The sequence below is a fragment of the Balaenoptera physalus genome (genome assembly GCF_965194825.1).
Source record: "Balaenoptera physalus genome assembly, chromosome: 9".
NCBI lineage: Eukaryota > Metazoa > Chordata > Mammalia > Artiodactyla > Balaenopteridae > Balaenoptera > Balaenoptera physalus.
Genome location: NC_138888.1, coordinates 102403067 through 102430804, shown reverse-complemented (window position 1 = coordinate 102430804; position 27738 = coordinate 102403067). Strand labels below are relative to the sequence as shown.

At 38.8% G+C, this 27738-nt stretch overlaps 1 protein-coding gene across 3 annotated transcripts in view; it reads left to right on the top strand.

Annotated features, from left to right (window-relative positions):
• ADGRB3 (adhesion G protein-coupled receptor B3) overlaps positions 1 to 27738 on the top strand; it is a 793357-nt gene that overhangs the window by 357196 nt on the left and 408423 nt on the right. For all 3 annotated transcript variants that reach the window (XM_082474137.1, XM_082474138.1, XM_082474139.1), the window contains one exon: positions 24155 to 24349. In XM_082474137.1, the coding sequence (XP_082330263.1) occupies positions 24155 to 24349 (195 nt within the window). The remainder of the gene's footprint in view (positions 1 to 24154; positions 24350 to 27738) is intronic.

The following is a 27738-nucleotide window of genomic DNA, read 5'->3' as shown; positions in this document are numbered from 1 at the left end:
AAAATACAGATAGATATAGATGAATGAATAGATAGGTAGGTAAGCAGATGGATGGATGGATGGATGGATAGGATTGATGTCACATGTTTTTTTTTTTTTTAAATCAAGTGAGGGTTTTTTAAAATAAATTTGTTTATTTATTTATTTATTTTGGCTGTGTTGGGTCTTCATTGTTGGGTCTTCATTGCTGCGTGCAGGCTTTCTCTAGTTGCGGTGAACGGGGGCTACTCTTCACTGAGGTGTGTGGGCTTCTCCTTGCGGTGGCTTCTCTTATTGTGGAGCACAGGCTCTAGGGCCTGCAGGCTTCAGTACTTGTGGCATGTGGGCTCAGCAGTTGTGACTCACGGGCTCTAGAGCGCAGGCTCAGTAGTTGTGGAGCACTGGCTTAGTTTCTCCGCGGCATGTGGGATCTTCCCAGACCAGGGCTCGAACCCATGTCCCCTGCATTGGCAGGTGATTCTTAACCACTGCACCACCACGGAAGTCCCAAATGTCACATGTATTTTTGCTCATGAATTCTGTTTATATACACATATAGAAATATATACATACTTATACATCCATACATACATGCCTCTAGTACTTGCCTAGGGACCATGGTCTTCTCTTTTACAAGTTCAGAGAAGTATAGGACCAATGTATGCCTTAAAGAATGGTTACCTAGTACATTGAGCTCATCATATGTACTCTGAAAAGTCAGTTGGAGGTGGAAATTAAATCCCCTTCCTTGCATGCTTGTACTCTTGTGGCTTTACATACTTTGCCTGAGTAACAAAGCTAGGTAGTGCTTACGATGTAGAGTAGTTCTGTCTCCCACAAATTCTTAAATTACCTTGAAGACTCTGCCTCTCCTCTAGTAGAGTTTGTCATTTCACAATTTAATATTCTATTTTCTTTGGGGGATTCCATTTCTTGCCACTCTATATTCAAAAAACTCATTAAATATTAATTGTCACCCACTGCAGATAATTATTTAAAATAAGTAGATCTGTGTTTTCCACATAGATTACAATATATGTACATACCCACATAGATTACAATATTTTGTATGCCCATTTTATAAAATTATATGAAGACTAAGTTTGAAATGACATTTTATCATCAACAAACATTAGTTGAGTGTGTCCTATGAACTCTCATACTTATAAACCAATTGAGATAGACAGAAAGGTGTCATTAATCAGTTTAATATATAAAATCACTAATCTGTCATATTGAACATTTATTGAATTCCTTGAGGACAGAAACCATTTCTTTTAATCTTCATTTCTCTAGTGCCCAGCACAATGCTAAGCATATTCTAGATATTCCATAGATGCTTGTGTAAAGAATGACTCTGCCACTTTTATTATCAGGAGGGGGATGCTGGCAGCTGGAGAGTTCTAAGAAGGTGAGGTACCAGACTTAATGTTCGTGAATTTTAACCACAAGAAATTAATAAGTATTATCCCTCACGTGCAATTTTCCTAACCCAAAAATATCTAGAAGTGTAGAGTGATTTATGACATTACTTCATGAACTTACTTGGCCATTGCAGAAGAATTTCAGTAAGCTAAAATTCATGAAGTCTCTTGGAAACTTTGTAAGATACAAAATTAAACACTATGATCCAACTGCTGTTTATTAAAAAAATAAGTCACAAACAAATGCACACAGTTTTAAAAAATGAGGCTAGAGGAATAAAGTGCTTAATGTAGTGGGATTCTTGGAGATTTCATGTGTTTTTTCCATATGTTAATATTTCATTTCATATTCTGGGATATTTTTTGAATTTTGTACCAAGCAAGGTAGAAATAATTTCTGAACCTATGGAGAAATAGGCACAGAGTTCAGGCACATTAAGAATAGTGTCTCTTTTACTTATAAAAATATTTGGAGAAAATGGGTGAATATTGTGGACCAAGGGGGCCAGTCCCACCCCTCCCCAAATTAAACAAACATACTGCCTTGTCTCTGGTGCACCTGGACAATCAGGGTACCTCTCTCTCTCTCTCTTCCCCCCCCCCCCACCCTGTCGTCTCTCTCACTCATTCTCTCCCTCTCTCTCTCTCTCTTTTATTCACATACAAATACATGCCTACACACACGCACCCGAAGTGACAGATGACATAGAACTAGCAGAATGTATGCCCTCTGCAGGTAGACATTTCCAGAACAAGGTCACAGATATTCCCCTAGCAGAAGTCCCTCCACATGGAAATTTGAAGAATTGATATAAATGTTTCCTTTGAGGTCACTGTCCTTTGTAACCTCTGTTTCTATTTTTCAAGACGTCATTTAACAAATGAATAGATACAGAAGTTGGAGCAATGATCTGTCTAGTCATGGAAAGGTTGATTTTGTGGGAAAGGATGTCAAGGAGCTTGACTTGTGGTTTAAGGACTTGTTTCTCCAGTTTTCCTCTACTTTTATGAGTGTTAATTAGAGAGAGAGAGAGAACGATAGAGAGAGATGGGGTGGAAGGTTAAGGTGAGTGAGAGGGAGACAGAGACAGAGAGAGGCTGGGGTGGAGAATGCACTTGCTGCTTCTTGCAGGGCCCAGCAGGAGGGCAGGTGACACAGGATTGGAGGTACACCACAGAGTGAGTAAATCACTCAGCTTATTACACACAATAAGCACTCAACACAGAGTTGTGAAAATAGAAGAGGGAGTAACAAATACCTCCTGGAAAAGTCCAGGAAGGAGGCAGTGATCTCTGGTCTGACAACAGGTCTTGGACAAGCATGAGTGGGGAGTTGCCGTCCCCTCCAATGGGAATGGCTCTCAGCTGCGTGGCATCGGGTCCTCCAGGGAAGAGTCTTCACGTCACTCAGCTTAGTGGTCTCTTTTTAAGGAGTAACAGTTACCCCAGGAAAGGGGGTCTTGACTTTACTCATTCTCCCTCTGTTCCAGTGAAGTACATCGCCTGTCAACGTTCTTGTCTAAAGTAACACTCTTAGTTTATCACTCCAGAACACTCATAGTCCTACAGGGGATGTTTCAAAACAACTAGCGTGGAAGTTCATACTGGCCACTGTGACTCATTTTGAGCTATTCATCGTGTCTTAAGGTAGCTTGAATCCTGTAAGGTTCACACTAGTTGAGTAGGAATCGTAATACCAAAGAAATCACATCATAGCATATGCTTTATATTAACCCATATTCCCTACCTTCCAGGTGAATTTTGCTCCACTGCAACAAAACTTCTCACACATCACACTTTGTTGGCCACCACCTCGTTGCACAAATGCCAAACACATTGCCTAAAAGAGGCTAATACATTTGATGACTGCAGCTTATTTAGAGGAAAGGAAGAAAACAATGGCCACCATAGTTTTGTTTACACCAAATATATTTTGAGCCAGAAAAGTGGACAAGTCTTACTGTTTTTTAATGAGCAATTGCAACACAAAGAACTGAGTGCTATGGTCCAGCCAACCAGGGGAACTAGCAGATGATTTTAATATTTGAATATTCATCACTTAAGTAAAGGTAAGTGAGACTGAGAGAACAAGAGTTATTTGTTCTGCCCATTTTTTGCAGTATAATGTGAGTGTTTATTAGGGGAGAGAGAGAGAGAGAGAACAGTAGAACGCTGGAACACAGCAAGTGATAGGGAAATCGGGAAGAAGAAACTAGATCAGTAGATTTTTAATCCTGGCTGAACATAATAACCATGTGGGAGTTCTTTAAAAAATACCAATTTGGGAAGTTCACCCAAGGCCAGTTAGGTGAGCTGTTACTAGCCTATAGTGCACATTCAATAAATGTGAACTATTATTGTTATTAATTACAACATTAATTTGGCATTCATATACATGTATTTCTACTTACTTGGCCCTCTCATGGAAGAATGTGGACATCCTCCTTTTAAGTACTCAAGGCACAGTGCGTGGCTGCCTTCTTATTTCTGTTGCCAAGTTTCAGGTTTGTCAGAGTCCTCACTCCCAGAGCTCAAATAATTTTTGCAGAATCCAACAATGCCAAGGAAACGTTGAAAAACATTACTTCCTTTAAAATGGACAGAAGGCTCTTAATTTATTCAAGGCCACGCGTTAAGGTTTTGGCGTGTGAGTTCAACTTCACAGTCCCAAAGTTTCCAGCGTGAGGTCCTGAATAAAATGACGAGCTTACTGAGTGTTCATATAGCTCACATTATTGAATGCTATCTACCCTGAAGGAGCTGATTGAAAAAAAAATTTGGAAGGAAGATGTTAATTAAATCTTGATATTTTAAGCAATTCATATGTCAAAGTTTACAATGTATTTCAAGGACAAGATAGAGAATATTTTAGACTTTATATTCCATATGGTGGCTGTTCTAAATACTCAACTCTGGTGTTGTAACACAAGAGGAACTATAGACAATTAGTGAACATGGCTGTGTTCCCATAAAACTTTTACAAAAACAGGCAATGGGCTGAATTTGACCCATGGGCTGTAGTTCACTAACTCCTGGTCTATAGTATACATTTTATTTTAAGTTGGTTTCTTTTTTTTAACATTTCAACTCTATTAGAATTCTCCATCAGAGAATGGACAAATTTTATTTTGTTCTTCTCTTCTCTGTTTTCTTTAACATTTTAACCAGTCATTTAAAATTTCTTTTCAAGAAAATCTAAGATGGATAATCTGTGAAGGGCTTGTTTTGTTTTCTTTCATCAGTCACATCATCTGACATATGTAGTAAATTTTTTAAAATAAATTTATTTATTTATTTTTGGCTGCGTTGGGTCTTTGTTGCTGCACGCGGGCTTTCTCTAGTTGCGGCGAGCAGGGGCTACTCTTCATTGCGGTGTGCAGGCTTCTCATTGCAGTGGATTCTCTTGTGGAGCACGGGCTCTAGGTGTGTGGGCTGCAGTAGTTGTGGCATGCAGGCTCAGTAGTTGTGGTTCGTGGACTCTAGAGCACAGGCTTATTAGTTGTGGTGTATGGGCTTAGCTGCTCCGTGGCATGTGGGATCTTCCCGGACCAGGGCTCGAACCTGTGACTGCTGCATTGGTAGGCAGATTCTTAACCACTGCGCCACCAGGGAAGCCCTAGTAATTTTTAATTAAATCTCAGTCATTGTGTAAAACAAATGTAGGATTTTGGGACAGTGTTGATATCCACCAAAAAGCCTTCCCACTTTTCAGACATAATGAGGAGCAGAAACTTTAAAGCAGCCAAGGATTCACCTGGGTCAAGATGTTTTGCAGTTTTCATCAGACTACCACATCCCCTTAGTCTCCCTTTCTCCACCGTGTGTCTTATACGCTTTGGATAGAGAGCTCATGTGTGCCCATCCTATCAGCCCTGAGAAACTGTAGAAGATTCAGCTCTGCCCTTCAGAGGGTCCAGGCTTTCTGCCCAGGCAACTTCAAATACATCAAATGTCTTGAGTGGGAGACAGCTGGTTACTTAAAGCTGGACTCCTCCCTCACTAGGCGTTTGTTTCTAAATGCCTACTTACAAGGGTGGAGAAAACTGCACTCTGATTTTTACAAGTGTTTATCCTAACTCTTCAGCTTCCTACACATTCCAAAAATCCAGCAAATGTCTCATGGAGAAATATCCCAGTAAGATATTTAGGGACCCTACAATTTCCATTATAGTTCTTCAGCCCTGAGCAACCAAAGAACATTAGTTTCTCTTTCTACCCTAGAAGTACTCTGCCTTAGCCACACCTTCCCCTCACTTTTTGCCAAAATTTAGCAAACATTCCTAAGGGGAAAAAAAACAACTGGCTGAAATTGTTTGCCTATCTCAGAAAGGATCTCTTCTTTCTGGAAACTTAGTTCATCTCATCCGTAGCTCACTGAAGCTCTAAAGAATATGATTTTCGTAATTTATATGGTTTTTTCTAGTTGTAGTGGCAAACACATTGGCCTTACAGGAATTACTACACTTTACTAAACTGATAAATTTTCACTGTATTATAAAATATAAAAAAATCTTTAGGCACATATGACAGTGTTTCCCAGGGAATTTTAAGGGAGTCTATTACAAAGCTGTATAATGAAATACTTCTAAAATTATACTTTATTTCCTCTTTTTTAAAAATGCACAGCATATTACTGATTATATCTATAAATCCCAGAAGATTTTTAAGCTTCTCCCTTATTATGGATTTATTGTGTCTTGGTGAAGAAATGTTAGAATTAGTTTTAGGCATTGAAATCCACTGACTTGAAACTTATTCATGGGATGATTTAATGGCATATACTTGTACAGATAATTATGTTTAGGCTAATGCCAAAGGAAAAATATTATAAGGCAAAGTGTACTCTATTATTTAATCATTCATCCATCCATTCAACTACCCATTAGTTATTCTACAAATATCTGCTGGACTTTAACTAGGTGCAACACAGTGTAAGGACCCAAGGATGCAACTTGAATATGACACACACAACAAATACAAAATAAAGTAGACAGGAAAAGAGACAAAATAATTCCAAACTGTGATATGTTGGAGGAGCTTAACAAAGTGCCAACATAGGGAATAAAGTTTGGGGACTACTTTACATAAGAAAGTCAGTGAGATATCGAAGAGGAAATGACATTATAAGAGTGACCTGAAAGATGAGATAGATGTAGACATGCAAAAAGTGGAGAGAATGAGTTTTTCAGGCCATGAGTGTGCATTCTACTGGGGAGAATAGTGTGTGGGAAAACCATGAGGTGTTTAAGGAAGTGAAACTCGATCCAGTGGTCAGAGGTATTGAGCAAGAAGAGAGTGTCATGAGATGAAGTTGGAGAACTAGGTAGGGAAAAAATTATCTGTGCCTTAAAGACCTTTGCTAAGGTTTGGATTTTATTCTAAGGGGAATGGGAAGCCATTGACAGTAAGGAGTGATATGATTCAATATAATGAAAGAGGGTCAGAGGGCTGTTCTATAGGGAATAGACTGTAGGGGGCAGGATGGGAAGCTGTGGAGTGCACTGCAGAATCCCGAGGAGAGATGATGGAACCCTTTATTAAGGTTGAGCGAGAACATGCGGCTGACGTGATATTATTTTCTGAAATGAGAAAGCAAGACGATGAAGATTAACTTGAAGCAGGTGGCTTAGGGGTTGCCAAAGGTTGCATGGTATAAAAGTGTGACATAAAGAACTTAGAGTAGAACTAGCCAGTGTAGATGTGACTTGTCTCCAGGAAAGTTGAGCTACTTGGATGCAGGTGCAGAGAATGCATTTGGTAGAGCCTAGATGTTTTATGAAGACCAAAAGTAGAAGCAGCACCTGGGAGCTTGTTAGAAATATAGAACCTGTCCCAGACCTGCACTTTGAAAAGTAACATTTGTGATTCATATACACATTACAATTTAAGAAGTACTGTGGTAGAGTTTCTCTAGGGTTGAAGTTTTGCTGAATGAATGCAAAGAATTTAAATGAGTGCTGGCCAGTTCCGTACCATTGAAAGGCATAGTATGTTAAATGATACCTAGTTTCTCTCTCCTCGCAAATGGGAGGATCGTGCTTCTTCACCCCTTGAAGTTCCAGCCAATTGTTTGTGTATGGAAGTGACCTTTCTTATTTCAGGCTTGGGAATGTCCTTGCCAGTGCAAAATCCTTCATCCTCTGTCATCCCAAGCCCCTGAGTGAACATGAACTAGCATGAACCCAGCCTCCCTGACGACCTGGGTTGCATATGTAAAGTGAGTGAGAAATACATCTTTTGTTTTTAGGTACTGAGATTTGGGAATTGTTTGTTGTCACAGCATAACCTATCCCATTCTGACTGATGCAGTATCTCTAGAACTAGGAAGCCAAGTAACAGAAACAGAATTGAAAAAGCCTCAGAGAAGGAGGGTTGCTTACTGCTCTGCCTCCCATTGGGCAGGTGCCTGAAAGTTTGGGTCCTGATCTGGAACCACCATACTACTTTGAGCTCATGCATATGCTCTAGTGCTGTCCTCTGGGTCAGAATATTAATAATCATTCTAGATTTGTTTGGTGTTAAGAAAAGAAATTCCACCTACCTATGGCCTGTGCTTGGGAATTGTACTTTTTAATTTTGACTAGAAATTAAAGCTATTTCTAGTTTTTTTGCGGGGAGGTACGTTTACTGTGCTCTCATTCTTAGTTTGGAACTTTCCAGGTTTTACAAGGAAATATGCACGGTGTATACCTGGCTCAGTTTTCTTCATGACTCAGTTTATTCTCATAACAATACCTTGCAATCCTCAATTCCATGGCGTCCTCTCTCTCACTTCAGGAATTCCTGGGGCAAGAAATTGGGATACTCAATGCGCCTATGGCCAAATGCTTTTCATCCTGGGTCCTGGGCAATAATATATAATTTATGCAGGGGAATATTTAACTAAATCTCCCTATCACATTGTCTCTAGACAAGAATTGTCTTTCCATATTTGAAGTCCTAGCCCTAAGATGAATGTATGTTTTTTTTAATATCAAATATAGGGAAAATTGAGAAGTATTCATGTACTAGAACAAAAGATATACTTTCTTTTTCATATAGAATGATCTCTGTCTTTCCTGGAGACACCAGATAAACCTGTAAATAACTTAAAACTATCATCTAGTGAGTGACTTTTGTCTTAGAAAATGACAGTTATTAACTGAAGCAAAAGATGTATATTTAGATCATTGCTTTATGAAAAGAAGTTTCTTGTATAATTATCTTTTAATTGAAGCCACTTAGAGCTGTGAGAACCTTTAATATACCTTACAGATGGACTGTAGGAGTTGAGGCTGAAAATAATATATGAATATACGATGTTCAAAGGGTGTCATTTGCACAGAATGACTACGATAAACCTTTTTTGAGGATTCACACAATAGAGGCAACTGTGGCTGGCAGTGGGAGGCATAAAGTGAAAAAAATCAGGTTATTTCAGAAACACACCTACTCTTTAAACCATGACCCTAACCACATCTCTCTATATAAAGAGCAAGGAGGCTTAATCCAGAAGTATAAAAAGCAACTATTTTTAGACTTCTTTTTTTTTTTTTTTTTGCCTTTCACTGTTGATCTTGTCAACAGTATTAAATGTGAATGACACAGAAACTTTTAAAGCTTGTCCTTTGGAGAAAAAATGCTCACAGAGTACAGCAATGTGAGCAGATATAATCACTGACAATTATAATTTTACAGGAAATATTAAAATTATAAAGCTTTCTGAACTACTTCAGTGACTAAAATAAAAGAATTAAAAAAATAAAGCCCAAGGGAAACAGAAACCTTGATGTATCCATGGGGGCTTTTCTCTCCACTTGAATAAAGCTACCTACAAAATCTTTTATAGATATTGGTAAATGGCTTTAGGAACATTTCCGCATTGCGTTAAAAAATACCGACCACTACTCAAATAATTGACAGCACCTCAACAGCCTGGAAAGTTGCTCTTCAAGCCTCTTGATTTTTATATTCTTTCTACATATGAAAAAGATTTAGTGTCTCTTTAAAACAAACGTGGTTGAGGATGACTTCTAAATATTTAAACATTTTGATAGTTTCTAACAACAGTGCTGTATAAAACTTGAGTTAAGTGTGTGGTGTTAAGAGCATGGACCCTGGAATCCAACTGCCTGAGCTCAAATCTTGGTACAATTTAGGACCTAAGCAATCCTGGGGAACTCATGTCACCACACTGTGTCTCTACATCTTCATCTGTTAAATGTGGATAATTATGGCACCTCCAATGGTCGTTTTAAAACTCAGATGAGATAATTCATGTAAAAAATAGTCCCATGCTTGCCATAAAATAGGCATTTAATAAATGCTATATTTTGTTGTAATTGTCATTATTTTTTAAAAGGTAGCAATTCTGTAACTGTAACTGTAGAAATTTAAAATTTCTGAAATCATTTGCCTATTTATATTAATTGGATATCATTTAAAAGGCAATTCTGTCAGGAAATGTAAATGTTCTCTAATTATTACATACTTCTTTGTTTTGAATAATTGTGGACAGCTATGTTTTTACCTTGTTGACTGTTGAGGATTATAGTTACAGAAGGAAAAAGAAAATTCTTCTGTGGTTTCAGTTTAATTTAACAAGCACTTTGAGAAGATACCTCTGTGTGTCAGACAATGTGCTGGATATTACAGGGTAAACAAATTGAAAAAAGAAACTACAGGCCCTTTAGGGGTTTATGGTCTAATAGAATGGATAGGATAAGAACACAAACACTATAATAATGTAAGATGGAGCAAGATTACTTATATGAGGTTTGAAAGTAGAGATCATATCATGATTGCAGTTATCTGAAAAGAATTCAGGAAGGAGAAAAGAAAACAATTTAGCAAAAGGATTTGGGGAAAACATTTAAAGTTATAGAAGTGCATAAGTCAGGAAGTAAGAGCAAGATCCATGGACTTTCTTTGGGAAATGGTGAGTAGTTCATTCTGGTTGGTATTAGGGACCTGCAGCAGGAGAGGAACAGTGGGATGGACCACGCTAGTACTTCACAGATCATACTGAGGTTCTGCATAAACTACAGCAAGAATATATTTTCAAATAGTATGTTATAGCTGAGCTCAAAAGAAAGACAGAGAAATACTTAGACAGAGAAATACATCAGAAATGAGGGGGAAAAAGTGAAAACCAGTGTGATAGGGGAAAGCCGATGCTTCAGCAGCCTGGGAGAGTTTCAGATTATATGTGAGTCCTAGGTACTGGATGCTGAGATTCTAAAACTGTCTTGGGTTTGCTGACAAGAGCCTTTCCACACAAGTCGTGATACTATACCTAGCTCCCTGCAACAAGCTGGCACTATCTTGATTGCTCTGGCTTCATGGGCAAGAAAAACTCTGTAGGTCTAGGATATGTCGAAGAAATTTAAATTTATACAAGGTTTTGGGAGGAAGAGGAAAGAAATGACCTTTCAGAAACTGAAACTCTTAGCTGAACCATAAACAGAAGGAATTAACATGGAAATTAATGTAAAATGATCCAGTATCATTGAACTGCCTGAGGCCTTCATCCTCAGAGAAACACACTCAAAGCTAGTCTTTAAGAACTCTTTCACAAAACAACAACATGCGGGTCCCAAAGGATAAACACACATTAATGAATATGAGTTGGCAATAATTACAAATATCATGAGAGAGAATTATCAAATGCAAGAATCAAGAAAATTAGCAATGCAAGAAGTAGAAATATTAGAAAATATGAAAGAAATTATAACATTTGTTTAAAATAATTTGAGTGATAAAAGAAAGAACAGAAAGCACAGTTAAGAAATGAAAGACTGAAAAAGATGAACTAGAACTTCTATAAGTGGAAAATATCGTCATTGAAATTAATGAACAGAATAAAGAGCCAATTAGACACAATTGAAGAAGGAATTAGTGATCAGAAGTTAGGTTGGGAAAAAGATCACTCAGAAGCCAGAATAGATAAAGAAATGAAAATCATAAAAGAGAACTTAGAAAATGAAGAGTAAAAAGAGAAAGTTTAGTATATAGTTAATAAAATGTATATAATATAATGGAAATGTATTCCAGAAAGAGACTCCATAGAGATTGTAGGAGAAGCAACATTCTATGAGTTAGTGCTTAAGAATTTTCCAGAGTGAAGACAGGTAATACATTCAGATTAAAAAGAATCATGAATAAATACATGAAAATCCACATAAACTTAATCCTCATTGTACTAAAAGCACAAAGAAAAACACTAAAAGCTACCACAAAGAAAAGACTGGTAATTTACAGAATATCAGCTGTCTACTTTGCAACAATAGAGGCACTAAGTCATATTATGAAAATGCAAAAGGAAAAATAAACACTCCCATGAAAAAGATCAACTGAAAGTGAGCATAACTTTAAAAAATGTAAGTCAAAGACTGAAAGAGTTACCATTCACAGAACCTTACTAAAACAACTACTAAAAGGTTAGAAGAAAGGAAACTATGCTCGGAAAGAAGAGAATGTAAGAAGCAATGGTTGAAAAGCAATCGTGAATAAATAGATTGGATTAAAATTATTACAACTGACCAAGCTGAGGTGTCGGCACAGCCATTTCTCACTAGGCACTCTGATCTGAAGTGCAGGGTCTGAGGCCTCTGCATGAAGCACCCTGTGAACAAGTGAAATTAAATGAAGCACAAAGGAAAAGGAAAAAAAAGCAAGCTGCAAACCCTCTGAAATAAATGCCTCTGCACCTCTAGCTCTTGCAGAGGTTGGCATCATCAGTGGAGTCTACTGTTGCAGGGGGACCTTCAGGATGGCGGAGGAGTAAGATGTGGAGATCACCTTCCTTCCCACAAATACATCAAAAATACACCTACATGTAGAACAACTCCTACAGAACACCTACTGAATGCTGGCAGAAGACCTCAGACTTCTCAAAAGGCGAGAAAATCCCCACGTACCTGGCTATGTCACTGACAGGGTCTTGTTGATCTGGCCTGGTGTCAGGCCTGAGCTTCTGAGGTGGGAGAGCTGAGTTCAGGACATTGGACCACGAGAGACCTCCCGGCCCCACATAAAATCAGTTGGCGAAAGCTCACCCAGAGATCTCTGTCTCAACGCTAAGACCCAGCTACACCCAATGGCTAGCAAGCTCCAGTGCTGGACGCCCCATGCCAAACAACTAGAAAGACAGGAACACAACCACACCCATTAGCAGAGAGGCTGCCTAAAATCATACTATGTTCACAGACACCACAAAACACACCGCCAGACACAGCACTGCCCACAAGAAAGACAAGATCCAGCCTCATCCACCAGAACACAGGCACCAGCCCCCTCCACCAGGAAGCCTACACAAGCCACTGAACCAACCTCACCCACTGGGGGCAGACAACAAAAACAACAGAAACTATGAACCTGCAGCCTGCAAAAAGGAGACCCCAAACACAGTAAGTTAAACAAAATGAGAAGACAGAAAAATATGCAGCAGATGAAGGAGCAAGGTAAAAACCCACTAGACCAAACTAATGAAAAGGAAATAGGCAGTCTACCTGAAAAAGAATTCAGAGAAATGATAGTAGAGATGATCCAGAATCTTGGCAATAGAATGGAGAAAATACAAGAAACATTTAACAAGGACCTAGAAGAACTAAAGGGCAGTAACACAAAAATACTAGGGGACTTTAACAGCCCAATTACACCAATGGACAGATCATCAAAACAGAAAATAAATAAGGAAACACAAGCTTTAAATGACACAATAGACCAGATACATTTAATTGATATTTATAGAACATTCCACCCAAAAGTGGCAGAATACACTTTCTTCTCAAGTGCTCATGGAACATTCTGCAGGATAGATCATATCTTGGGTCACAAATCAAGCCTTGGTAAGTTTAAGAAAATTGAAATCGTATCAAATATCTTTTCCAACCACAACATTATGAGACTAGATATCAATTACAGGAAAAATACTGTAAAAAGTACAAACACATGGAGGCTAAACAATACACTACTAAATAACCAAGAGATCACTGAAGAAATCAAAGAGGAAATTAAAAAATACCTAAAAATAAATGACAATGAAAACACGATGACCCAAAACCTATGAGATGCAGCAAAAACAGTTCTAAGAGGGAAGTTTATAGCCATACAATCCTACCTCAAGAAAAAAGAAAAATCTCAAATGAACAACCTAACCTTACACCTAAAGCAATTAGAGAAAGAACAACAGAAAAACGCCCAAGTTAGCAGAAGGAAAGAAATCATAAAGATCAGATCAGAAATAAATGAAAAAGAAATGAAGGAAACGATTGCAAAGATCAATGCAACTAAAAGCTGGTTCTTTGAGAAGATAAACAAAATTGATAAGCCATTAGCCAGACTCATCAAGAAAAAAAGGGAGAAAACTCAAATGAATAGAATTAGAAATGAAAAAGGAGAAGTAACAAATGACACTGCAGATATACAAAGGATCATGAGATATTACTACAAGCAAATATATGCCAATAAAATGGACAACCGGGAAGAAATGGACAGATTCTAAGAAAAGCACAACCTTCCAAGACTGAACCAGGCAGAAATAGAAAATATAAACAGACCAATCACAAGCACTGAAATTGAAACTGTGATTAAAAATCTTTCAACAAACAGAAGCCCAAGACCAGATGGCTTCACAGGTGAATTCTATCAAACATTTAGAGGAAAGCTAACCCCTATCCTTCTCAAACTCTTCTAAAATATAGCAGAGGGAGGAACACTCCCAAACTCATTCTACGAGGCCAGCATCACCCTGATACCAAAACCAGATAAAGATGTCACAAAAAAAGAAAACTACAGGCCAATATCACTGATGAACATGGATGCAAAAATCCTCAACAAAATACTAGCAAACAGAATCCAACAGCACATTAAAAGGATCATATACCATGATCAAGTGGGGTTTTTCCCAGGAATGCAAGAATTCTTCAATATACGCAAATCAATCAATGTGATAAACCATATTAACAAATTGAAGGATAAAAACCATATGATAATCTCAATAGATGCAGAAAAAGCTTTTGAAAAAATTCAACACCCAATTATGATAAAAACTCTCCAGAAAGTGAGCATAGAGAGAACCTACCTCAACATAGTAAAGGCCATATCTGACAACTCCACAGCCAACGTCATTCTCCATGGTGAAAAACTGAAACCATTTCCTCTAAGATCAGGAAGAAGACAAGGTTGTCCACTATTACCACTATTATTCAACATAGTTTTGGAAGTTTTAGCCACAGCGATCAGAGAAGAAAAAGAAATAACAGGAAGCCAAATCAGAAAAGAAGAAGTAAAGCCGTCACTGTTTGCAGATGACATGATACTATACATAGAGAATCCTAAAGATGCTACCAGAAAACTACTAGAGCTAATCAATGAATTTGGTAAAGTAGCAGGATACAAAATTAATGCACAAAAATCTCTTGCATTCCTGTACACTAAAGATGAAAAATCTGAAAGAGAAATTAAGGAAACACTCCCATTTACCACGGCAACAAAAAGAATAAAATACCTAGGAATAAACCTACGTAAGGAGACAAAAGACCTGTATGCAGAAAACTATCAGACACTGATGAAAGAAATTAAAAATGATACAAATTGATGGAGAGATATACCATGTTCTTAGATTGGAAGAATCAACATTGTGAAAATGACTATACTACCCAAAGCAATCTACAGATTCAATGCAATCCCTATCAAACTAGCAATGGCATTTTTCACAGAAGTAGAACAAAAAATTTCACAATGTGTATGGAAACACAAAAGATCTTGAATAGCCAAAGCAGTCTTGAGAAAGAAAAATGGAGCTGGAGGAATCAGGCTCCCTGACTTCAGACTATACTACAAAGCTACAGTAATCAAGACAGTATGGTACTGGCACAAAAACAGAAATATAGATCAAAGGAACAGGATAGAAAGCCCAGAGATAAACCCACATACATATGGTCACCTTATCTTTGATAAAGGAGGCAAGAATATACAGTGGAGTAAAGACATCCTCTTCAATAAGTGGTGCTGGGAAAATTGGACAGGTACATGTAAAAGTATGAAATTAGAACACTACCTGACACCATACACAAAAACAAACTCAGAATGGATTAAAGACCTAAATGTAAGGCCAGACACTATAAAACTCTTAGAGGAAAACATAGCCAGAACACTCTCTGACATAAATCACAAGGTCCTTTCTGACCCACCTCCTAGAGAAATGGAAATAAAAACAAACAAATGAGACCTATTGAAACTTAAAAGCTTTTGCACAGCAGAGGAAACCATAAACAAGGTGAAAAGACAACCCTCAGAATGGGAGAAAATATTTGCAAGCGAAGCAACTGACAAAGGCTTAATCTCCCAAATACACAAGCAGCTCATGCAGCTCAATATCAAAAAAAACAAAAAACAACCCAATCCAAAAATGAGCAGAAGACCTAAACAGACATTTTTCCAAAGAAGATATACAGATTTCCAACAAACACATGAGAGGATGCTCAACATCAATAATCATTAGAGAAATGCAAATCAAAACTACAATGAGGTGTCACCTCACACCTGTCAGAATGGCCATCATCAAAAAATCTACAAACAATAAATGCTGGAGAGGGTGTGGAGAAAAGGGAACCCTCTTGCGCTGTTGGTGGGGATGTAAATTGACACAGCCACTATGGAGAACAGTATGGAGGTTACTTAAGAAACTAAAACTAGATCTACCATATGACCCAGCAATCCCACTACTGGGCATAGACCCTGAGAAAACCATAATTCAAAAAGAGACATATACCACAATATTCATTACAGCAATATTTACAATAACCAGGACAAGACATGGAAGCAACCTTAGTGTCCATCAACAGATGAATGGATAAAGAAGATGTGGCACATATATACAATGGAATATTACTCAGCCATGAAAAGAAACGAAATTGAATTATTTGTAGTGAGGTGGATGGACCTAGAGTCTGTCATACAGAGTGAAGTAAGTCAGAAAGAGAAAAACAAATACCATATGCTAACACATATATATGGAATTAAAAAAAAAAAGTTCTGATGAACCTAGGGGCAAGACAGGAATAAAGACACAGACATAGTAAATGGACTTGAGGACACGGATAGGGGGAAGGTAAGCTGGGACAAAGAGGGAGAGTAGCTTTGACATATATACACGACCAAATATAAAATAGAAAGCTAGTGGGAAGCAGCTGCATAGCACAGGGAGATTAGCTTGGTGCTTTATGACCACATAGAGGGGTGGGATAAGGAGGGTGGGAGGGATATGCAAGAGGAAGGGGATGGGGGATATATGTATGCATATAGCTGATTCACTTTGTTATACAGCAGAAACTAACACAATTGTAAAGCAATTATACTCCAAAAAAGATGTTAAAAAAAATTATTGCCATTTATTGTAGTTTATTTCTAATCTCATAGTGCTGTGGTTAGAACAGATGGTTGATATGATTTCAATTTTCTTAAATTTACCAAGGCTAGCTTTGTGGCCCAGGATGTGGTCAATCCTGGAGAATGTTCCATGTGCACTTGAGAAGAATGTGTATTCTTCTGCTTTTGGATTGAGTGCTCTATAAATGTCAGTTAAGTCCATCTGGTCTAATGTGTCATTTAAAGCTTGCATTTCCTTACTGATTTTCTGTCTGGATGATCTGTCCATTGATCAAAGTGGGGTGTTAAAGTTCCCCACTATTATTGTGTTACTTTTGATTTCTCCCCTTATGGCTCTTAGTATTAGCCTTATATATTGAGGTCCTCCTATGTTGGGTGCATATATGTTTACAATTGTTATATCTTCTTTTTGGTTTGATCCCTTGGTTGTTATGTAGTGTCCTTCTTTGTCTCTTATAGCAGTCTTTATTTTTAAGTCTATTTTGCCTGATATGAGTATTGCTACTCCAGCTTTCTTTTGATTTCCATTTGCATGGAATACTTTCTTCCATCCCATCACTTTCAGTTTGTATGTATTCCTAGGGCTGAGGTGGATCTCTTGTAGACAGCATATATACAGGTCTTGTTTTCATATCCATTCAGCCAGTCTGTGTCTTTTGGTTGGCACATTTAATCCATTTACATTTAAGGTAATTATTGTTATGTGTGTTCCTATTGCCATTTTCTTAATTGTTTTGGGTTTGTTTTTGTAGGTCTTTTTTCTTTCCTTCCTCTTTTGTTCTCTTCTCTTGTGGTTTGATGACCATCTCTGGTGTTGTCTTTGGGTTGATTTTTCTTTTTTGTGTGTGTATCTACTGTAGTTTTGGGGTTTGCTGTTGCCTTGAGGTTTCGATATAGCAGTCTATATATGTACAAGGCTGTTTTAAGTTGCTAGTCTCTTTCCCTCCTAGAGGAGTTCCTTTAGCATTTGTTGCAAAGCTGTTCTGGTGGTGCTGAATTCTCTTAGCTTTTGCTTGTCTGTAAAGCTTTTGATTTCTCCGTCAAATCTGAATGAGAGCCTTGCTGGGTAGAGTATTCTTGGTTGTAGGTTCTTCCCTTTCATCTCTTTAAGTATATCATTCCACTCCCTTCTGGCTTGCAGAGTTTCTGCTGAGAAATCAGCTGTTAACGTTTTGGGATTTCCCTTGTATGTTATTTGTCGTTTTTCCCTTGTTGATTTTCATAAGTTTTCTTTGTCTTTAATTTTTGTCAGTTTGATTACAATGTGTCTCAGCATGTTTCTCCTTGGTTTTATCCTAACTGGGACTCTCTGTGCTTCCTGGACTTGGGTGGCTATTTCCTTTCCCATGTTAGGGAAGTTTTGGACTATAATCTCTTGAAATATTTTCTCAGGTCCTTTCTCTCTCTCTCCTCCTTCTGGGACTCCTATAATGTGATTACTGGTGCATTTAGTGTTGTCCCAAAGGTCTCTTAGGCTGTCTTCATTTCTTTTCATTCTTTTTTCATTATTCTGTTTTGTGGCAGTGATTTCCACTATTCTGTTTTCCAGGCACTTATCCATTCTTCTGCCTCAGTTATTCTGCTATTGATTCCTTCTAGTGTACTTTTCATTTCTGTTATTGTATTGTTCATCTCTGTTTGTTCTTTAATTCTTCTAGGTCTTTGTTAAACATTTCTTGCATCTTCTCGATCTTTGCCTCCATTCTTTTTCCAAAATCCTTGATCATCTTCACTATCATTATTCTGAATTCTTTTTCTGGAAGATTGCCTATTGCCACTTCATTTAGTTGTTTTTCTATGGTTTTACCTGATTCCTTCATCTGGGACATAGTCCTCTGCCGTTTCATTTTTTCTCTCTTTCTGTGACTGTGGTTTTCATTCCACAGGCTGCAGGATTATAGTTCTTCTTGCTTCTGCTCTCTGCCCTCTGGTGGATGAGGCTATCTAAGAGGTTTATGCAAGCTTCCTGATGGGAGGGACTGCTGGTGAGCAGAGCTGGGTGTTGCTCTGGTGGACAGAGCTCAGTTAAACTTTAATCCACTTGTCTGTTGATGGGTGGGGCTGGGTTCCCTCCCTGTTTGTTGTTTGGCCTGAGGTGACTGAGCGCTGGAGCCTACAGGCTCTTTGGTGAGGCTAAGGGCTCACACCATTGAGTCCTTCACAGAACTTCTGCTGCCAGTGTCCTTATCCCCACAGTGAGCCACAGCCACCCACTGCCTCTGCAGGAGACCCCCCAGCCGTAGCAGGTAGTTCTGGTTCAGTCTCCTGTGGGGTCCCTACTCCTTCCCCCATGTCCTGGTGCACACAAGACTTTGTGTGTGCTCTCTAAAGTGGAGTCTCTGTTTCCCCCAGTCCTTTCAAAGTCTTGCAATCAAATCCCACTGGCCTTCAAAGTCCAATTCTCTGGGGATTCCTCCTCCCATTGCTGGACCCACAGGTTGGGAAGCCTGACGTGGGGCTCAGAACCTTCACTCCAGTGGGTGGACTTCTGTAGTATAATTGTTCTCCAGTTTGTGAGTTGCCCAACCAGTGGTTATAGGGTTTGATTTTATTGTGATTGTGCCCCTGCTACTGTCTTATTGCAGCTTCTCCTTTGTCTTTGGATGTGGGGTATCTTTTCTGGTGAGCTCCAGTGTCTTCCTGTCGATGATTGTTCAGCAGTTAGTTGTGATTCTGGTGCTCTCATAAGACGGAGTGAGCACACATCCTTCTACTCTGCCATCTTGAACCAATCTCCTATTACCAGTTTGAAAAATCAAAAATAATAATAGTAAAGACTACCGTGAGGAATTCAGAAGCAAAGCGATTGAATTATTAAGTAGCTATAAAGATGGAAATGTAGGACTGAAATAATCACTAACAGAATAGAAATAATGGGAGAATAGGGTTGGGTGGATAAAATGACATAGAGAAAAGATTGGAATTGTTGGTTAAGGTTATATTTGCTTGGCCTCATAAGTCAAACAGTGGAGGGTATATTTGATTTAATATGAAAATGGATGGATTTTATGATGGACTTTTTTTTTTAGCAGAGAAGTAATATGTTCAGACATATGAAAGGTAGGATAATTTAGCTTGGGGAAAGACTCCGTAGAACCAGTTAGGAGACTATTTAAAAGAGTGTGATGATAGGTATTGAAGACCTGTTCCAGGCTCCATCTTGCCCAGAGGTAAAAAGGCTAGATATGAGAAACATTACATAGCTAGTATTTAAAGGAACTGGAAATTGAAGATGAAAATATAAAGATGGGAAACAGTCACTGTGTCCATTTTTAATCTCTATCTTTGCAGTAACCCATCATAGCAACATTCTAATGATATTTGCTATTTTTTACAGACAAATCAAATGATTCTAGGAAAGATCTGTCCAGTGTTCCTAAGTAGTAAATATTAGAACTACATTTAACTCCAGGTTTTATGGCTCCAACTGTTCTTTAAACATAATATACTATTAAGATTTCCAGAGAGAATGCTTAGTAGGTAATTACTGAGTTTAATTTGCAATGTAAAGGGTTGTGGGTTTCAAATCAGATTTCGTACCTCAGATTTTGATTTGGAAGAGAAACAAAGAAGACTAGTTTAAAGTAAATAGCAACATGAGGTGTTGGTATTTAAATAAGATACCCAACTTCATGCCATATTTTTGAGATAGGGAAAGATTGAAGAAGAATGAAGATTGAAGAACAGGTGGGTTTCAAAATCATAGAGGTTAACCATAGGGTTAAATCATGGAGATGAAAATTAAGGATGCAAATAAAGGAACAGTATGAAAATAGAGAAAGGTGAGGTGAGCAAACCCAATCTGAACTCTATTTCTTCATGATCCATAACAGCCCAGCAGATAAACATGGATTTGTCATTCTAGAAAAAGGTAGCGAAAGGGTAGGCACAAGGTAAGGACTCTTCTGATATGGAAGGAAGATCAAGAGACTGGAATTGTTTTCCACCTGAATATGTTCTGGATCTGGCTTATCTGAACACCCTTTATATCCTTTATAAATGCTACCAGTAGCCTATGCTAGTGTGTACAAACATAACAAGGTATTGTTATGCCTTGGCTGGGTGCCTTCCACTGACAATGCCAGGAAGGATGCTAATTAGTGCCAATTGTGAGAGCTGGTGTTGTGGTCTGGGCACATCTGTCTCCAAAGAGCGGGACTGAGAACAGTTCATTCCAGCTGTCAGATGGCAGTGATGTTATTAATTTACTACTGACTGGGCCACATTTAGTGCTGACCCAGACGTGAAAGACTGCCTTTCCTAGCTCTGATTAGCTGAGCCAGCCAAAGCCTTCTGTGCTATTTTTACTGCAAACAGAAAACATGTCTGAATGTTGTATTCCTCAAGGTTCAAGTCAATGTTGTGATGCTTTTGTTTGCGGGGAAGGATGAATTTTGTCTACGTGAGTTAGACCCTCACAGACATAGGTAGGTGTTGCCAAAATAACAGATAGGGAGCTGAGTTGAGTAGTCAGATGAAATTTACCTTGGCGACCGTTGCTGCACCACATCCCTAGTGGAGAACCATCTAAGTGCTCCTTGGTTTTGAGCATCTCAGCTGTGGTTTGCATTGCCAGCACCAAACTGAACACTGAATTCTATGACATTTTTTAAGGTAGACCTTATTAATTTCATTTCTCTTCAACATTTCACACTCCACCTGCTGAAGCAGACACTTTTGAGCCCAGGATCTTCACTGTCTCTGTAGTTCAGGTAGTTGATTTACCTCATGCTGTTTGATATCAGTGTTTTCTATGGACTCTGTTGATGAACAGTTTAGGATGACTTCCAAGTGACTTCCCATGACCTTACATGAGCTTAGAAGGACTCATTCAATAATTTGTTCATTAATTCTTTTGTCCAAAATATTGAGTACGTCTTCTAGGTACTGGAATGTAACAGTAAATAAAATACACAAAATCTCTTCTTTCACAAGTTCTAATGGGGGAAGCAGAAAAACAAATAAGCCAAAAGATAGATGCACAATGGTAGGTAAGGTTGAGCACTAAGAAGAAAGGTGAGATATTTTTTAAAAAGGTGAGATACATAAATTAATACCTAAATAAATAGAAGGGTAAGATCATTGAGAATGACAAGGATACCATTTTAGATAAGTCAGATAAGACCTCTCTGAGGAAATGACAAAAAGCATTTGGATCTCTGTGGGAAGACTGTTCCAGGCAAAAGGAAAAGCACATGCAAAGGCCCTGAGACAGGCCTGTACGAAATGTTGTTGAGGAAGATCAAAAAGACCAGAGTGACCAGAGCACAGTGAATCAGGGGGAAAGTGTTAGCAGTCTCCAGGAACCAGATCATGTAGGGCACACAGACCATGATGAAGCAGGGAGCTTTCCCGTGTGCAGTAGCTGTGCTGACTATGGTAGGCTTGTGTGAGTTCATTTGAATTTTTTTAAATGATTTTAAAAACTTTTAACCATATAGGCATATTTTTCAAGGCTTAGAAGATACATGAAAAAATGAGTCTCTGATGGCTTCAATTACATAAATAATAAGTTGAAAAGTTTAAATAAAAACCTAGGCAGGCCTGGCTCCAAAGCCCATTCCATCATATTCTGTCATAAAGCTCTAGTTAGAATATCGTAACTGAATTCACCCTACCAAACTTTTACAGTGCTGTGTTCTAAGGCTGTGAGGAAGGCAAGGAACCTACCCTCAAGGTTCGGAAAGACCACCCACAGAAGACATATAAGCAAATGATTATATTTAATTCAGTGTGATAGAGTGGTTGATGTATATATGAATTAAGAGACAGCACAGACAGGAGTTGATTAACTCTGTTTAGATATTTAGAAGAACCAGGACTATTTGAGTGGTGTATAAACATGAGACAACGTAAGGGAGGAGGTTAGCATATCCAGTGCAAAAATAGGATGTTATAGTACACATGACCTGAACAGGAAATTGCAAAGAGTTATCACTAGATTAGAGGCAGGACTGAAGGTCAACCTGGTAACACACATCATCGTGGTACACTAGCTGGCATCTACTGGAGGTCAGCATCCTTTCTGATTGGCCAACACAGTGTCTGCATCTTGATTAAGATGGGCATTGAGACCACAGAGATAAGCAAGGATTAGATCACTGATGTCTCACCCATCCTCTGGCTTTAGTCAGGGCTTGATGGCTGCCACTGAGGGGAGACAGGAGAGAAATGAAATAAGAAAATGGCAAGAAACAAATTCCCTATATATGTTATGTTTTTTTAACGTAACACGATGGGAACAGAGAATGTCTCTGAAGATTTTTATTTTCCCAAAATATTTTTAGACAGAGCTTTAGAGACTAGAGAAAAGTTAAATATCTGAAGTGTCAAGATAGCCCTTTTTAAAATCCATTTTAAAGAAAATTCCTAACTTTAGGTTTCGCTCAGATTGACTGCCATACTTCAAAGGATTTGCTGGCACTTTTCTTAATGGGAAATTGATGATTATAGTTATTACACTTTAACCTTTCTAGTCCAGTCTTTCTCTGGTGTGTTAGTTCTTGGTTATTTCATGATCCTTTGATAAGTCGTTGTTATCATAAATTTAACAATGCGATGACAAAGACTAACTTTCTAGTAAACAAGTAAACATTTAACAGATCCGTGCTATCACTTTACCTTCTCTTTCCTTAACATTCTTCCACATGATAAGTTGCTTTTCTTCCCTTGGGCTGGAGGATAAGCAAATATGAAAACTGACAGCATGTTTCCCTGGCCATCAAACTAATTTAAGCTTGCATCTCAATAGTTCATTCTGCTGCTGAAGACCTAGCTGAGAGGTTTTTGTTTTTGTTGTTGTTGTTGTTTTTAAATAAAGCCAAAATAATCTAGCTTTCAGTCATGTCTGTCATAGTAGTCCTTTAAAGTTTAACTAAATGTCTTTCTTAAGCTAAATGTCCTCGTGAAAACTCTTTTTTATTTTTTCTGCTGTATAAAGATGTCTTTATTTTAAGAGGTAAGGCAAAAATTATTAACCTCAGCTTGTTAATATAAAAGGATACTTTAAAGTGTTTATAATCTCCCATCTCTGCTCACACCTCACTGAACAATCTCCCCTGTTTACCACGTGCAAAACTTTTTTATTTTTATTTCAATTAAAAACATAAATTAACACATGCTTTCTGTGAAGTGTTAAATTATGTTTTCTGGAAACTAGAAAAGGCAAGTCCGTCAAGTCAGCCAAAGTGTGGACATGGGTGCAGAGGTCTATCCATGTGAGTTTGGGGTACACACAACTTAGTTCTGAAATCCTCCCAGGTCTTTTAGTGCTATTGGAATGTTGTCCCTGCAGTTTTCAGTACATTCGTTTGATGAATATATGTGAAGAAACAGTAATGAAGATTCTGATGTTTATTCCATTCTTTTGACCATCACAGATCAAAGAACACCTTGCGAAAGGGCAGAGAATGCTGGCAGGTGATGGGATGTCCCAGGTCACCAAGACACTGCTGGATTTAACTCAGAGGAAAAACTTCTATGCAGGTGATCTTCTGATGTCCGTGGAAATCCTCAGGAATGTGACAGACACGTTTAAAAGGGCAAGTTACATCCCTGCATCTGATGGCGTCCAGGTAAGGGAGGTGATTCCATGAAGGAAAAGCAAGTGAGCTTGGGATCCGTTGTGGTCCTGAGAAGCCAGTGCAGCCACCATGGGGGCTCCCTGGCCTGGAGGGGAGGTTGCTCACTCCTGCTGGGGAAGGCATCCAGGCCGTGCTCAGCTGAGCTCTGGAAATGACCTCAGCTCCTTAGTCATTCTATATACCTCGGTGTCATCAACCGTAAAACGCACTTAATGCACCTCCAGGAGATAGGGAGTGAGAATGTGTGTGAAGTGATTTGAGTCCTCAGCAGAAAGGCACTATAGCAAATTCCAGGTCATAGCGTGGATATTTTATTCCCACATTTAATATCACCATCTTCCCATAGGAAACTATTAAAAGTACATTAAGCATAATGAAGGCACATTAACTATAGCATGCGGAGAAGACACACTTTAAGTTTTGTTTGGGGTTTTGCTATTAGAAGGGGGAAGGCCATGTTTAATTCTGTGGAACCATTGCCTGAAAATATCAGGCGAGTAGAGAACTGTTCTGGGTAGGAAAATAAGGAATTCAGTAACTCCTCACAGCATATTTTTCTTGTCATGGAAGACTTCTAGAAGAGCATCATTTATTTCCAGAGTAAAGTTTAAGTACTCATCCAGTTTTAGAATTGCCTTTGCCATTAAGACAAAGCTTGTTGAATGGCAAAAAAGGCATATTTAATGCAACTCTAGTTTGCATTTCAGATAAACTCTTCTTGCGCCTAGGCTGAAATGTATGCCTGCCAAGAACGTTGAGTTGGCTTTTGCATTTCCAGCATAATGTTCTTCCTGTATCTTGGCATGAAGTTCATTAAATAAAGTTTTGGCAAATCTCCCACATCAGGTAGTCTTCTTTCAGCCCACTCTTCCTTTGGGAGTTTTATTTGCATTTCACTTGGAGAATTCAGAGGGTGGGTTTTTTGTTTTGTTCTTTGTTTTTCTTTTGTTTTGCTTTGCTTTGATCAGCTATTGAGGAAAAGAGGAATAGAAGGCTTTTTGGAATCATGGAATTATTCATAAATAATATTAAATGCCCTCATTTGTATAGAGGTGCATATAGTATTTAAATTATATGCATATACTGCTGAAAGTGGCTGCAATGAGAGTTAGTGGACTGCATTCTATATTATATCACCAGCGTCCAGGAATACATTTTTAATTGTAAAAATACATTGTAGGGAGGGGAGGTGGAAGATTACTGTCATTTGAGCATTTCAGAGATGCATTTGTGAGGTTTTTTTGTTTTTATTTATTTTTTTTGGCCACACTGAATGGCTTGCCAGATCTTAGTTCCCCAACCAGGAATGGAACCGGGCCCCTGACAGTGAAAGTGCCGAGTCCTAACCACTGGACCACCAGGGAATCCCCAAGATGCTTTTGTTTCTTTACAAAGAATGAAAGAGTTTTCCAGTTTTAAAAATGTACTAAGTAAGCCAAGTACAACCTTTCCCTGTAGTTCTGAGATACTTCTATCCATTGGCATTTACATTGAAAAATAACATCTGAAGCCCTTGACATAAAATACAAGCTGTAATTTTGAAAAGCCTCAGATCCTTGTGTTCACGGTTGAAACATCAGGCAGAAGGGTGCACGCAGTGAGCTCTCAGGCCTCTTCGAACCCTCATGAGTGTAGGGCTTTAAGATTTTTAGGTGCTGAAATTCAGGAAACTAAGATTCCCAGGTTGTATTGGGGACATATTATGATTGAGCTTCTCATTGGAGTGCATGGACTCCATGAACAATTAGTGTAACCACAGCCTTCGGCATGGACATCAGCTGGCTTGACTTAAATAGAGCAATGTGGCTGATGGTGGTGGTGTCCTTGTGGCATGGTCAGAAATACCTTCCTCCGTTTCTCTCCTACTCTCTCCTTAGTCCTCCACATGCGCACAGAATTCTCAGCAGGCTGGCATCCTAGTCATTCACAAACAGGAGCTGTGTTTTTCTCTTTCACTGTCTTTATTAGTGTCTTTTCGGGCACCTGGAAACCTTCCTCTTCTGGAAGTCCTTCTTCTTCCGTCTCTGCCCGTCAAACTCCTGGCACAGCTCCAGCAAGTCTTTCTGATTGCCAGACCTGCAAGCCCCAAACTCCATCTGAAAATGACCTTTCTCATCTCTGAAATTCTAGAGGACTTTGTACCACTTTTATTCTACTTTCCACAAACAATTTTATACATATCTTTTGGACGTATTTGTTGTGTTTGCTTGATTACAGCCTTACTGCGACTTCAGTCCTCCACTTTCAAGGGCTCTGGGCACTTCTGATCGGCTAGCACCTCAGGCTTCACATGGAGTAAGCTAAACTCATCTTGAGTGCCACATTTTCTTGTATTTTCTACTTTGCCTTGTAGAATTAGTGGTCCGTAGGCTGGAACTGTAATGTCATCTTGACTTTTCCCTTCTCTTCCTTTCCTGTTGGGTCAGCCTACGCGGTGCCTCTTCCATCCATCTTTCCTCTCCCTTCCCACTGCTGTTTCCCTCTCTTGGCCTCCAGTTACCCCAGCCTCCATTATTTCCATGGTCTCTTTCCTTTCATCCTCCCTCAGATCCTTACCAACATCCTTACTCATCTTGTACACCATGGTCCTATTGGCTGTCCTAGGACAGCCCTGATTCTGTCACTCCTCAGTCAGAAATCTTCAGCGGGGCTCCAAGGTCTCCTCAAAGACAACCCGAAGCCTGTGTCTTGGTTTCTAGTACGCCCGCCGTACATAGGTCACCTGCCTTTCCAGCCGTGCGCATGGACTACTCTTTCCCTTCACAGACTTGGAGCCAAGTGAACTACTTCCTGCTTCCTGGATGCACTGTGTGTTCTTAGCTCCGGGCCTTCGCTTCCTCTATGCCTTCAGACTGGCTTGTCTGTCTCCGTCTCCTAAATCAGTCTCTTGGTACAGACTCTGGGCCTCTGAATTCCAGCAGCACTTTTCCTCCTGCATCTCTTTATGTCTTGAGTTATTAGTACTCATCTGCAGATCTTTGAAAAAGAAGAAATATCCCTGATCCACCTTTGGATACTAGCTGAGCTCCAGGTCCTCCTGCCCCCAAACAGGAGTCTTGACTATAGAAGCTGCTCAACAAATGTTTGTTGAATTAATTAACAACAAAATTAATAACTACATAGATACCACCATAGAGCTTTTTTTATCCTTTTTTTTTTTTTTTAAACTGGGAAAAGAACAAAGACCAAAGAGAGATTAAGAAAAACTATTTAAAGAGAATACATTCTTTTAAATCTAGTTATGTGCAAGACATTTTATGTAAAATGCCTGGTGATGCTGGATTCAGTAAACAATTGATTTAATACATTGATGAAAGTGAGATAGTATAGCTACACCCTGTTAAAATTGGGGGAAAAAATAAAATGTACTTTTATGTCTT